Consider the following 13798-nt stretch of genomic DNA (forward strand, 5'->3'; position numbering starts at 1 on the left):
CCCCCCCCCCCCGTGCCGTTTTCTGTCTTGGTGCTTGTTCTCTGCACAGCCGTGGTGAAACCGCTGCCCTGTCGGCACGTGGCCACTGTACGCATCCCCATCACCCAGGGTTTTAGTTTAAAAGTGCCTGTTTTACTTTAAAATGTCCCTTAGTGAGGCAGTAGTAAGTATCTCTGTTAAATGTGCTGCCTCGATGACATATCTTTAATATGTGACAAAATGGAGCGTCCACAGAAACACGCTGCACGCAAAACACGCTGCCTTAAAGGAAAAGCGAGTGAGTGAGTGTCTGAGCTGCGAAATGAACTCGGCCCTGTCTTCATGGAATACCATTTCACCTCGAAGAACCGACAAACTATAGTTCATCACATATGGTCACGAGGCAGACACTCACCCACAAAAATGTAAGAAGAAGTCAGCCTGTCACTTGAAGGAAAACAACTGACAGCGTTTTTGCCCACGAGGAAAACTTCTGGAAAACATATCTGCCATCAGGAGCCTGACAAGTCCCCAATACTTAAAAAAACGTTTCTGACAAGATTGGCGCTGAGAGTAGCTACAGTTATTTCTATACTGTGTAACACTCGGAAGATATGCATAACCCAGTGAAACAACATTTCCCAAATAACCAATACCAAAAGTTCACTGATATGTATGGTATCAGATTCACGTCACAAATAACTACGTATTAACATAGAGACTGCCACAAAAAAAAGCCTATCCACAATTATCTTGTAAGGCTATTAAAATACTTTTTTCCAACTATATTATCTGTGAGAGACTAAATTTTCTTCATATATTTTAACCAGACTATATCACAACAGACTGGATGGAGAAGCAGATACGAGAATTCGGCTGTCTCCTGTTAAGTCAGACTTTAAAGAGATTTCCAAAAATGTCAAACAATGCCACTCTTTCACTAACTTTCTTTTTGTCTTGGAAAACAGTTCAAAAGTATTACTTATGTTAACTGATTTTACTATTAAAAGACTTGATAAACATTTTGAGAACTAAAAAAGGTGAAATGAAATAACAGAAAGTAGACATGTCTGTAATTCACACAGAGCACGTATCTGAATTTTTCTCAAACTGACAGAGCATCTGATCACAAAAGGTGGGAGAGGTCACTGCTGCTAGGCTGTCTCCACGGCACTCCAGAGACTAATACTACCTCCAAATCACGGACAAGCTTCCCTGACCTCTGTCCTTATATTTCTAAGCTAGATTTTCCATAACTCAAAAATATTCTTCTCATAAAGTCAGGTTACTGAACCAAATCAGAAGGGATCTGGGGAAGTCCCAATTCATTTCTTCCTGTCTTCAGTTATTCTTTTCAGCTTTTATCCTAAGAACATACGAGCTTACTCAGTTATTTTTCAAGGCTTTATTTCCTAAAACTTTCTGGTAACATACAGACATCAATTCAAAGGAAGTGCTAGGGAATTAATAACTCAAAGTGGACACCAAGGAGACGTCACATGCTATTTCTGTACTTGTAACACTGTCGTAGCAAGGCTCAGAGCCACCCAAGAACTGCTAGGTGGTAAGGCAAGTTATTTAAATTTGAGAACAAAGGAATGCTGAGGAGCACGCGACACCCTTCTGCCCCTCCCCCACCCTGAGGATGATGCCCCTGACAGCTAATGACTGCTGAATGCTTACTATGCACCACTCGCAAATTAAGTAATTCTCACTACATTCCTAGGAGGTAGCCACTCTGATTATGCCCCTTTTACAAGGAGGGATAACTTAGTAAGAATTCTCTCACCTGTTTTAAAAAAAGTCATTTTTTCTTTTAGAGTATCGACCATTTAAAAAATCTTTTCACACATAAATACAAGTCCAATTCCAAAATTGCTTGCCTTTCTGCTGTTATACCTTAACAGGGGTTGCCATTCAGGGCTTTAAAACGATTGTCAAAGGTTCAGAACAGCAACATGGAAAGCCACTTTCCTGAGGCAAGGCAGCACAAACAATTCATCCAGGTGGTTGCTAAAATACTGGAAAGCATGAAATCTTGACAAAACCTCTACTGAACTTTTATTTGGCACTCATACTAGCTTCTGGGTCGAATTTTACATGTGTTTGGAGTGTTATTTATTTGACCCCATATTATATTCGGTTTTTGCCCCAAATTCATTTGTTTCCAGCCACTTTACTAGAGGAAGTTATCAGCCATCACTTTAATGTAATGCACATGATGTAATTTATACAGGCAAAAGGCAGGTGATAACAGCTTTATTTCTCATGCCTTTATTTCTCATTTAGCTGCACCACTCCCACCTCTTGCCATTTCCCAATCCTATAAGCTTATTTCCATATACACCGAGAACTGGATGCCTGCATTCCGTGATGATATGATGACGATGAATAAATACGTCACTGCTATTTTACTTTATAGGAATAACTCTTCTTTGTAATAGCCTTTAAAGGTCTGCCAGAGAATTCAGATTATTTAGGTTCCAGAAATACAGCAGTGGTATGTAAACTTCCCCCATTTTGTCATCCCTTTATCTTCCTAATAAAGCAAAAGTGGGCTAATTACTAAAATACAGAATACATTTACTCTTTAAGCTACTGATTACTAAAGCAACTCCAAAGCGACAGGCAGACCACCATATAGGTTCCTAAGAGTGCCAGCCATCAGAGGCAAATGATCAGGGTTTAATGAAAACACCTTCAATCAGTAACTAGAAGGCTGGATGAGAACCCAAACAGATGAGACCTAAACTGACTGGGCTGACCACCCCAAGCAGGCCTAACAGCACTCGGAAATCTCAGCAGAAAGACCTCTCTCCACGTAACATTTCTCTACTTACCTAGCAACTGCTTCTAGAGTCTGCCCAAACCGTTCAGTCTGTTAATAATTTCTCACAACCAGCCTGAGCTTGGTCTCCTGAAACGACGGCTTGGCAAAAATACTGGTTAAAAAGCAAAAACTGAAGAAAGGCCAGGATTCTCTGGGTCCAACGCCTGAAAAGCTGCTGGAGCTGACCAGCCTCGGGCCCGCGGAAACCTCCAAGCGTAAAGTACCCAGAAGTGTAAAGCACAGACGTCACGGAAAGGCATCACTGAACAGCGAGCCTGTGCTGCCACCTACTGGCCGCGTGCTGAACCACCTCGGAAAGTTTAGACGGGCTTAATAACTCAGCAGCTGGCTTTCACTGGGCTCCTTAGAGCAGCTTCCTGAACACATGCGGCCACCTTCAAGACAGTCACAAGATAACCATCGACCTAAAACAGCCTGGGTGTTGGATATGTGGTATAGTTCGTGTTTGCTGAAAAAGTCAAAGACGCACAGCCCCCCACCTCACAGCTTCACGGGGCAAAGCCCCAGCGGCTCCTTTTTCTTACACGTGGCCTCTTCTCTTACTTAAATGACGCTTGACATCGGAACTACAATCCCCGTCCTTCACTCGTGAGTTCCATGAGGAACAGGGACTACACCTGCCTTGATTACCACTTCCCCTGGTACCCGGTACCGGCCTATAGGGGCTTCCCTGGTGGCGCAGTGGCTGGGAGTCTGCCTGCCGATGCAGGGGACACGGGTTTGTGCCCTGCTCCTGGAAGATCCCACATGCCGCGGAGCGGCTGGGCCCATGAGCCACAACTACTGAGCCTGCGCTCTAGAGCCCGCTAGCCACAACTACTGAGCCCGTGTGCCACAACTACTGAAGCCCGTGTGCCTAGAGCCCGTGCTCCGCAACAAGAGAAGCCACCGCAATGAGAAGCCCGCACACAGAAAGGAAGAGTAGCCCCTGTCGCCACAACTCGAGAAAGACTGCGCGCAGCAACGAAGACTCAGAGCAGCCAAAAATAAATAAATAAAATAAATCAATTAAAAAAATAGAAATTAAAAAAAAAGAACGTTGAAAAAAGAAAGGATGGCAAGTGGCAGCAAAGTGTTAATTAAGGACCCCTGTCAAACACTGGCAGAAGAACCGCCTTACGTTGGTAGAGCACTTTATGGGGCACTAGGCACTTTTACTTGCTGAGACACCTGTTACCCTCTCAAGAACCCCTTGGCTATTTTATAGATGAGGCTCACAAGTGGCTTGTCCTGAGTCACTATTAAATGTACTGTATATTTTTGGAATTTTGTGAGACTGTGGTCAGGGCCCTCTCATTGTGTTTATGTACCCGTATCAGCTACAACACCGAAACTCAGAACAGTGCAACACGTCCCCGGCAGGTCCACCTGGTAAATGCACACAACCACCTTCAGATTCTGTGACGCAGTGTGGACTTGCAGTACATTACACTCCCTGGGTCCTAGAGACCGGATTCTAAGCATGGGAAAGCCTTACGGCAAAAGCTTTCACTTTTCTCAGTGAGGCAAAATGGTCTTAAACACATGGACTCGGGTTAGGCTGCCTCGTTTCCAATCCTGGCTCCTCCTTTACTAATCAGATCCTGACCAAGGTATTGACCTCTGTGGCTCACTTTCTTCACTGAGTTACTGGCCGCTGAATTACACTAGCTACACCTAGCACATTCGAAATGGGAGCTAAACGTTAGCTATTTTGTTACTGTTAGTGAAGCTCACTTTCTGGGTTTAAAGAGAGGCTACTTTTAACATCTGAGAGCCCAGCACGTGCCACACTCCTTACACGTATTTTCATTACTGTTTCCAACAATCCAGCAAAGTAGGTATTGTGTTTGCCTACTTTTATAAACACGGAGACTGAGGTTAAGAGATTACCTGGTTCTCTCAGGATTGCACAACTGGCAAAGGGTCAGGCCCTGGAGAAGGCTGCCTGCACCCTGGACCGCTGCTTGGCAGCATCCCTGACAGCGCTGGTCCAGAGTCAGGACAACCGGATGGAGCCACGCCAGGGGTGTGCACAGGGTCAAGAGGTCGAATTCCACCTCCTCCCTCTGCCGAGAACGTCACGAGGACGTCACCGCTGTCACAGTGCGCACGCTGGCACAGCACAAAGTGTACAAAGCGGTGTAATGACCCACATGGCGTTACTAGAGATATCAAGTGAAGGTCACGGCTCTCAACCTAGCGTGTCTAAAAATACAAGATCCTAGACACAGTGTGACAATCCCAACGACCTCTGCTAGGCAGCAGTCACAGACAGGAACGCCCAAGTGTCTTCCAGACAAGGCTAAGCTGTACCTTCAGTCACGCCCGATTCATCTAGAAAATACGGCTAAGGGAAAAAGAAACCCCTCCACAATGAACGCTGAGGTTAACCTGTTAAAATTGGTGCTCGATTGTTAGTGGCCTGGCCAAGCATTTCCACAAGCCCGGCTTTTCTAGCATAATGCTCTGAAGTGAAACTGAAAAGGCAGAAATGAAAAGAATCTGGTGGGACAGCAGCTCTCCACTAAGACATCAGGTCTGTGTTACTACCTGATGCCCATCACTGACGTTCCCGGGATACTCGCGAAGTGGGCCAGGTTTACAGCTATGAATGGAAATATGGAGTGTGGAGCCAACAGGACTATTCTGCTGGTATTTTTCCCTCTAGATCAGAGGTCCACACACTACAGCCCGTGGGCCACATCTGGCCAGTGCCCTGTATTTGTGCTACCTGTGATCTTTGACATTTTAAAATGGTTGAAAAAAAAACTAATAATATTTCATGATGCGAAAATCATATGAAATTCACACTTCAATGTCCATAAATAAGGTTTATGTATTGTCTGTGGCTGTTTCCACACTACAGCAGCAGAGATGAACAGTTGTAACAGATATTTGGTCTATAAATCCTAAAATACACATAGCTACTTATATTTACAACTACAGAGGACACAATGTAAGACCAGGCTTCTGTGAAAAGAAGGAGTGGAGAACTAGAAAATGTCCAGAAATTTTAAACGACTGCAAAATAGACACGTTCAGAAAATCTCATGAAATAGAGATAAAAGACTTGAAAAAAGAGGAGCCATAGAGGGTGGATCCATATGGACAACAATCTGTCCAACGGAACTTTTCAATAACATGAGAAGGGGGGATGATATAGTGATGAATATGATAAAATAACCCAAGAAATAATAGAAAATTTTCCTGTGCTAAAGCATGGGATGTCCTTAGACTGAATGGGCTCACCTGACCTGAGACATTTATCCTGACAACTTTTGAACACCAAGGACAAACAAGCCTAAACTTCTGGAGATAACTAGTACTGACAAAGACATTTAAGCTCTGAGGGAAAATATTTTTATTAATGGTCATGTGTTACTTGTGTAATCTAAAATATTATTTAAAAAAACTATCATGATGAAAAGCTGCTCAACATGACTAATTATTAGAGAAATGCAAATCAAAACTACAAGGAGGTATCACCTCACACCAGTCAGAATGGGCATCATGAGAAAATCTACAAACAACAAATGCTGGAGAGGGTGTGGAGAAAAGGGAACCCTCTTGCACTGTTGGTGGGAATGTAAATTGATACAGCCACTATGGAGAACAGTATGGAGGTTCCTTAAAAAACTAAAAATAGGGCTACCATATGATCCAGCAATCCCACTACTGGGCATATACCCAGAGGAAACCATAATTCAAAAAGACACATGCACCCCAGTGTTCACTGCAGCACTATTTACAGTAGCCAGGACATGGAAGCAACCTAAATGCCTATAGACAGACAAATGGATAAAGAAGTTGTGGTACACATATACAATGGAACATTACTCAGCCATAAAAAGAAACGAAATTGGGTCATTTGTAGAGACATGGATGGATCCAGAGACTATCATACAGAGTGAAGTCAGTCAGAAAGAGAAAAACAAATACCGTATATTAACGCATATATGTGGAACCTAGAAAAATGGTACAGATGAACCGGTTTGCGGGGCAGAAATAGAGACACAGATGTAGAGCACAAACATATGGACACCAAGGGGGAAAGTGGCGGGGTGGTGCTGGTGGTGCTGGGATGAACTGGGAGATTGGGATTGACATGTATACACTAATATGTATAACTAAGAAGAACCTGCTGTATAAAAAAATAAAATAAAATTCAAAAATTCAAAAAAGAAAAAAACGATCATGAAAATTTTCCAAATAAAATTCAGCATGAACCCCCTAAGAGAGAAGTGCACATCAACCTTGAATTGCTAAGTATTCATCAAGTGTGATAAACATTCATGTGGTTATCAAGGTCCTATGAATCCCGACTAGAGTGACTCCTAACAATAAATATATATGCTGAGTCTCCCTCCTCCTTCCAAGAACCTGAATACACCTGCCTCACCTCTTTTAGCAAACATCCCATCACAGGAACCTACAGAGTATACAGTTATCCACCTACCTACTCTATAAATTGTACACTCCCGTTACAATGTCAGTGTCAAGTTCTGTCTCACTGAACTTTCACAAATACACCAGTTCTTTCCTTTCCTTGAAGCTCGCTTTTGCTCGGGTAAACGTTCTTGCTCAGGCACCTCCTGAATTGTCTTAGGCCCCAAGCTCAAAACTCTTAACACTCTTCCAGAATTCTCTCCGGGTTTCCCAAACTTTCCAGAAGGAATAAGTACCTCTAGGAGTGGAGCTTATAAAATACTCCCTAGGCTTTCCAGAGAATCACCTGGGGCATAGCCACGATTCTCAGGAAAAACTGATTCAAGTAGACAGGTGAAAGGCCCAGATGATTCTCAAGTACCCCTTTTCCCAGGGTGTTCATCGCTGTTCCCATACCTGCCACTTTCTTCCGGCACATGGGCTTCTCTCACCCTCCTTTCTCACATTCAAAGCAAAGTTTTTTCCCAACAAATCTAGCCACACTCACGTCTTTCTTCTTAATCTCTGCTGCAATCAGTCCATGAGAAGCAATAAAATATTTGGCCTTTTAAGTGTACTATGTTCAGTAATACTTGTGGATCAATTGATACCAATTTATCTTATTAATTTTCTTCCCCTAGGTAAAGTCCAGCAAGCGAAGTTAAATGATTTGCAAATGTTCATACAAGTGTGTTGAATGTGAGTCTGGAGCCATGGTTACTAATTCAAAAGCCCCCAATAACTCACTGTATTTAAGCTCTTACCATTAAATGCTACAGGAAAACAATACCTTGGTTCTCCTACAAAGAAAGCAATTTATTTTTGCAGAAGCTTGATAATTACAAGCTTTTGCATTTCTTCTCTCTCATAAGCAGCTTACTCACACCGTTAAGGGACATACTAAATAAAGCCGCCTCCTCCAATGAGCCAGTATTTGCTTTTAAAGTTGTACCAAGAAAAAAAGCAACATGTTCCAGTGATGGAGAACAGTAATTCAGCCAACTCTTCATTAGCTGAGGAGGAAGGCATTTATAAACCCACAGATGACACCAGACCAGTACAGTCATCCAGCACAGTAACTGGCAACTGCTGCTTCGTTATGGGGGCTGCTGTCCTTCCATGAGAAAAGGTAGCAAAACACTGCTAGGTCCCCCTTTAAATTCTAATAACCCAGCATTTGATGACTGCAAAGAGGCTGCATTCATCTTTCCAGTGACCTCTGATTGCCAAGGGGCGTTAAGTTAGGAAGGAACTGATTATCAAATGGGGTCAAGTGTGGGGCTTTATTACCCATCCCCCCGCAAAAAGGTGCTGAAGGGAAGAGTAGCTTCAGTTCCCTGAAGGTTTCTCTAGCCAGATGTCTAAACCTTGGGGCCTGTAAGAATAATCGGGTTATTATTGTTGGGGTTTTGTTAAGTAATGTGGAATCTGGGGCCCACCGGTAACAATTCTATTTAGTAAGCCTACAGTGGGATCTATGAATCTGCATTTATTTAAAAAGCACCTAATGCTGGTTCTGAGGCTCTTTGGGAAACATTTTGCAAGGTATCTCTTCTCTCACCCTGACACATCCATGCCTCATGCCTTCCACTTTGCTCCTGGCTTTTCCCAAGCAAAGTGTTCTAATCTCTTTCCATCCTAAACCGCACTTCAAGGCCCAGCTCAAATGCCGACCACGTTTTGAAGCCGAAAAAGATCACCACTGCTAAAAGGGACTTTGCACTCTCTGGCATCCTTGTGCCATTTGCAAACCTTTAATTGTAACAGACTAAGAACAAAAGGTGTTTGATTTCATTAAACAGTCATGTCTTTGTACAAAACTCACCTCTCTTACTGGGCACTAAACTCCTTAGAGGCAGGCTAAGTCTCACGTTCTTTTACCTCCTATAAAAAGCACCTACAGAGTGAGACAGACTCTAAGTTTTTGAATGAATGAGTGATCAAGCGATGAGCTGATGAATGCATTCATGAGTGTCTTCCAACAAGTAGCTGAAGCGAAAACTGCGCAGAAGCCAGAAAACTGCCTAGATCTTGTAGTAGTAACTGTCTATAATAGTTTACAATAGTTTAACTACCATAAAATCTTTCAATTTCCTTCTAAAACTTCAGGGGACTTCCAGAAAGTTCATTAAACATCTTTCTGGGCCCAAAGCCTAAGATTCCAAATGTTCTGGCCTTTCTTCCTCAGCCAACAGCACAGCTCTCTGTATGTGTGTTATGCAAGCTATCTGTACTCCCAAGATGAGCCTACTGACTAACTGCCCCGAGGGGCCTGGAGGAAATTTAAGGTGAAAGGTTAAGATAGGAGAGACGGCTAGGAAGACCCCAATTGGTTTTCTTTCACCCCTTCTCCCACCTCAAACCTAACAATGTTCCTCTTGAAAATTTCCAGCAAGAAAAACCACTGACCTTCCCTGGTGGAGCAGTGGTTAAGCATCCACCTGCCAACGCAGGGGACATGGGTTCGAGCCCTGGTCTGGGAAGATCCCATATGCCGCGGAGCAACTAAGCCCGTGCGCCACAACTACTGAGCCCACATGCCACAACTACTGAAGCCCGCGTGCCTAGAGCCCGTGCTCCGCCACCGCAATGAGAAGCCCGCGCACTGCAACGAAGACCCAACGCAGCCAAAATTAAATAAATAAATAAATTTATTTTAAAAATATATAAAAAAAGAAAAAACACTATCAGATATTAGGTGGTAACCATTCTAACAGTTATTTCATTGTGCCAAACTCCTATAGAACTGGAAAGATCTCGGTGACTGCCAAATTAACCCTTTTTAAGAACACTGAAGAATTTAGAGTCTCCGGTAACCACTTTAACATCCTAATTTTATTTTACTTTATTTTATTTATTCATTTAATTTTGGCTGCACCGCAGGGCATATGGGATCTTAGTTCCCCCGCCAGGGATCGAACCTGCGTCCCCTGCGGTGGAAGCGCCGAGTCTTAAACCACCTGACCGCCAGGTAAGTCCCTAGTCACATTTTGGGTGATCACTTTAAGTAAAGAAAGTCACACTGAACATATTCTTTTTACTGCTCAATCCGTCCTTAAGTAAATCCCAAACTTGGGAATTCCCTGGCGGTCCAGTGGTTAGGGGTCAGGGCTTTTACTGCCCTGGCCCTGGGTTCAATCCCTGGTCTGGGAATCCCGCAAGCCACGCAGCGGGGCCAAAAAAAAAAAAAAAACCCCCAAACCGTTAATCCAGAACTTTTGGAGCAAAATGTAGTTATTTACAATCTAAGATGCTCATACGTCTTAAACAGCAATAAACTTGAGCACAACCAAAATACACTTTTTTAGTGTGATAAAATTGCCAGTTTTGAAAGAGAAGCTTTATTCCTCATTTTGAAAAGTATGACTACTTTGTATGTAGATTGTGGCCGCGGTAATGGGTCCTCAGGCAGAAACCTCGGTGGCCAAAAAGGGGAAATCCAGGGCACGTGACGTATAAAATTGGCTCTTGGCCAAGACGGCATCACCTTTGCAAGATCTTAAGCCAGGTATACAGGACGCAGAATGACGCAAATATTAAGACGGGAAGGCTCCCGAAAGATTTCAAATGTATGTCCAAAGAGTCAGTGCGTGTTATAACACACTGTTCACATGACATTTTTCAAAATTCACAAACCTAAAAGACATGCAGGTCACGTGATCAGATAAGTGTAACTTTAGATTTTTTGTTTGTTTGCATAAAATGTTCCATCATTAGTGCGATTAGAAACAAAACACAAATAATCTGCGGCCTCGGAAGGGGAAAACTTACAGGTCAAGAGCGAGAAATACAAAAACCACGGCATCGAACGGTAAGGATCAAACTAGAAGCTCCCGCGGGGTTCCGGTTCTTACCGGACGCGGTGCAAGCCCCAGGCAAGGGAAGGCGCGGGCAGAGCCGCAAAGGGGAGCGGAGACAGCGGCTCAGGGAGAGGGGGACCCGCTTCCTGGTCCGACCCCACCGCCCAGCGGCCCCCGGCTTCCCATTCATTCCGCGCCGTCTCCAGGTGGCGGCCGCGCGTTGGCCGCCGCCGCGTTCTCCGCCCGGAACCGCCGCGCACTCACCTGTTCGGGAGCACGACCTCGCGACGCTGCGGGCCGCCGAGGCCGCCGCCAGGAGCCGGGGTGAAGCGAGGCGGGGGGCGGCGGGGGGCGCGGGCGAGCGGCGGCGCGGCGGCGGGCCGGGCGGGCGGCGCAGGCCGGGCGCGTCCCTCTGCAGCAGGGCGGAGCAGAGCCGCCGCGGGCTCTGATACATGCCGGGCGCCGCCGCCGCCGCCACCCCCGCCGCCGCCGCCGCCGCGGCCCCTCGCGCGCCCGACCCACCCGCGGGCCTCGCCGACGTGGGCGAGCCGAGCAGACTCTCGGGGGCGTCTGAGCGGAGGCTCCCGGGCTCCTTCTCTTCCCGCCGCGGCCCGGGGGAAGGTGCTGGGCACCGATCTCCGAGACTGAGCGGCTGGTGCTGCGGCTGCTGCGACGCGAAGGCGCTGGCTGTAGCCAGCCGGCGAGAGCTAGGGGGTAACCGGCGAGCGCAGAGAGCTGACAAAGCGGGCGCTACCAAGCGCGGCAGGGAGGGGGGATCCATGGGACCGGAGCCCGGCGAGACCAGGTAGGGACTCCTCGAACCGGAGTGATACTGATTTGGGAGGAAGGGGATCTTCAGCTATTTATGGAGTGGGGGCTGTGGGAGGTCCAAAGTAACAAGGATCCCTTGAGGCGGTTTTAAAGGAATGAGCCTCCCCTTCCGCTGGCTGCAGTGGAAACGCCCACAGGCTGGGAGACCCAAGACTGCTCCAGGGCTGTGGCCCTGGAGACACGTGGGTGTCCGAGTGGAAGACAGCATCCGTGTGTGCGTGTGAGTGTACGTGTGAATCCGGCAAAGGGTGTCCGCCCCCGACGCCGTCGGCGGGACATGTTGCGTTAAACGAAATTAAGCGCGATAAAGACCCCACTGTGTGCGAGGGCGATGCTGAGGAAGACAACGTCCCTTTCCTCAAGAATGTTATCCTCAGGCAAAGGGGGCCGAAGGTGGCAAGAGAAATCAGACCATAAAGCTTTACAAGGTAGATTATGATCAGTGCCACAAGTTTTCGCAAGTTTGGCGATAGAGGTCATAACAGGCCTGCGTTTTCTAGAAGGTTTATTAGACTTGGCATTTGTGTTGGGCAAAGACTTGGTCTCGGTTTTACACTTTTGGAATTTGGAGCAGGGGGAGAGTGATGGTGATTTACACATGAAAAAGGGGTATAAAGAAAGCCCTGGGTGTATTTACAAGAACAACTCTTAGTTATGTAGGATGGAAGCTAAGGAGTAAGAAGACAGATGCTTGGATAGGTTATACTGCGGGAGGCAGACGTTATATTAGACGTAATTTGGTAGGAAACGGTGAGCTGTTTTGTGAGCTGCGCAAAGATATGATTTAGGGCTGTGGTTTCCTTGAGGTCATGTATCTCGGGCATGTGAAAAGGCAAGAGAGAGAAGTAGGCCAGCTGATAAAAAAGTTATTCTAGACTTGCATCTAGTACTGGAAAAGAATGAATGGAAGAAATATCTCAGCTAGATTTGGGCAGGAAATGATGACTAACCAGGAAGGGAAGTGGGGTGAGGGGGAGGGAGGCCCACAACTGGATTCCTCTCTGAATGATTCATGACCTAGAAATGTTTTCTTGCCGGATTTCCCATGGTTCTGGTGATTCTCCTGTCTTGAGGAATTGGAAGCTTTTCATTACTGAGGATATTCAATGTATGTTCAGGCCTGGGCTATATATCTGACACTCGGAAGGTGTGGTTGCCATCAGCTGGCACAGGTTGATCATAACTCCTGGGAGATATGCTTCGTGGCAAATCATTAAATCTCTTAGTCTCACTTTCCTTGTCTATAAAAACAGACAGAATCATACCTTAGTCACTAGGTGAAATAAAAAGTGCTGATAAAACTAGCCTATAAAAAGCGTTTTGCAGGGGCTTCCCTGGTGGCACAGTGGTTGAGAGTCCGCCTGCCGATGCAGGGGACATGGGTTTGTGCCCGGGTTTGGGAAGATCCCACATGCCGTGGAGCGGCTAGGCCCGTGAGCCATGGCCGCTGAGCCTGTGCGTCTGGAGCCTGTACTCCGCAACGGGAGAGGCCACAACAGTGAGAGGGCCGCGGCCCCCCCAAAAAAAAAAAAAAAGCGTTTTGCAGGGGCTTCCCTGGTGGCACAGTGGGTGAGAGTCCGCCTGCCGATGCAGGGGACGCGGGTTCGTGCCCCGGTCCGGGAAGATCCCACATGCCGTGGAGCGGCTAGGCCCGTGAGCCATGGCCGCTGAGCCTGTGCGTCTGGAGCCTGTACTCCGCAACGGGAGAGGCCACAACAGTGAGAGGGCCGCGGCCCCCCCAAAAAAAAAAAAAAAGCGTTTTGCAGGGGCTTCCCTGGTGGCACAGTGGGTGAGAGTCCGCCTGCCGATGCAGGGGACGCGGGTTCGTGCCCCGGTCCGGGAAGATCCCACATGCCGTGGAGCGGCTAGGCCCGTGAGCCATGGCCGCTGAGCCTGTGCGTCTGGAGCCTGTACTCCGCAACGGGAGAGG

The 13798-nt window shown here is 46.4% G+C and overlaps 1 protein-coding gene across 2 annotated transcripts in view; it reads right to left on the reverse strand.

The window, feature by feature from the left end:
• Nucleotides 1–11720, reverse strand: part of NOCT (nocturnin) — a 23173-nt gene extending 11453 nt beyond the window's left edge. The window contains exon 1 of one of the 2 annotated variants that reach the window (XM_007456888.1): nt 11302–11720. In XM_007456888.1, coding sequence (XP_007456950.1) covers nt 11302–11491 — 190 coding nt within the window. In that variant the 5' untranslated portion in view covers nt 11492–11720. Of the gene's footprint in view, nt 1–2973; nt 3024–11301 lie in introns of those variants that run through there. The other variant, XM_007456889.1, reaches the window with a different exon arrangement.
• Between the last annotated feature and the right edge of the window lie 2078 nt (nt 11721–13798).

This window comes from Lipotes vexillifer, unplaced genomic scaffold (assembly GCF_000442215.2).
Source record: "Lipotes vexillifer unplaced genomic scaffold, Lipotes_vexillifer_v1.1 scaffold63, whole genome shotgun sequence".
In the NCBI taxonomy this organism is placed as follows: domain Eukaryota; kingdom Metazoa; phylum Chordata; class Mammalia; order Artiodactyla; family Lipotidae; genus Lipotes; species Lipotes vexillifer.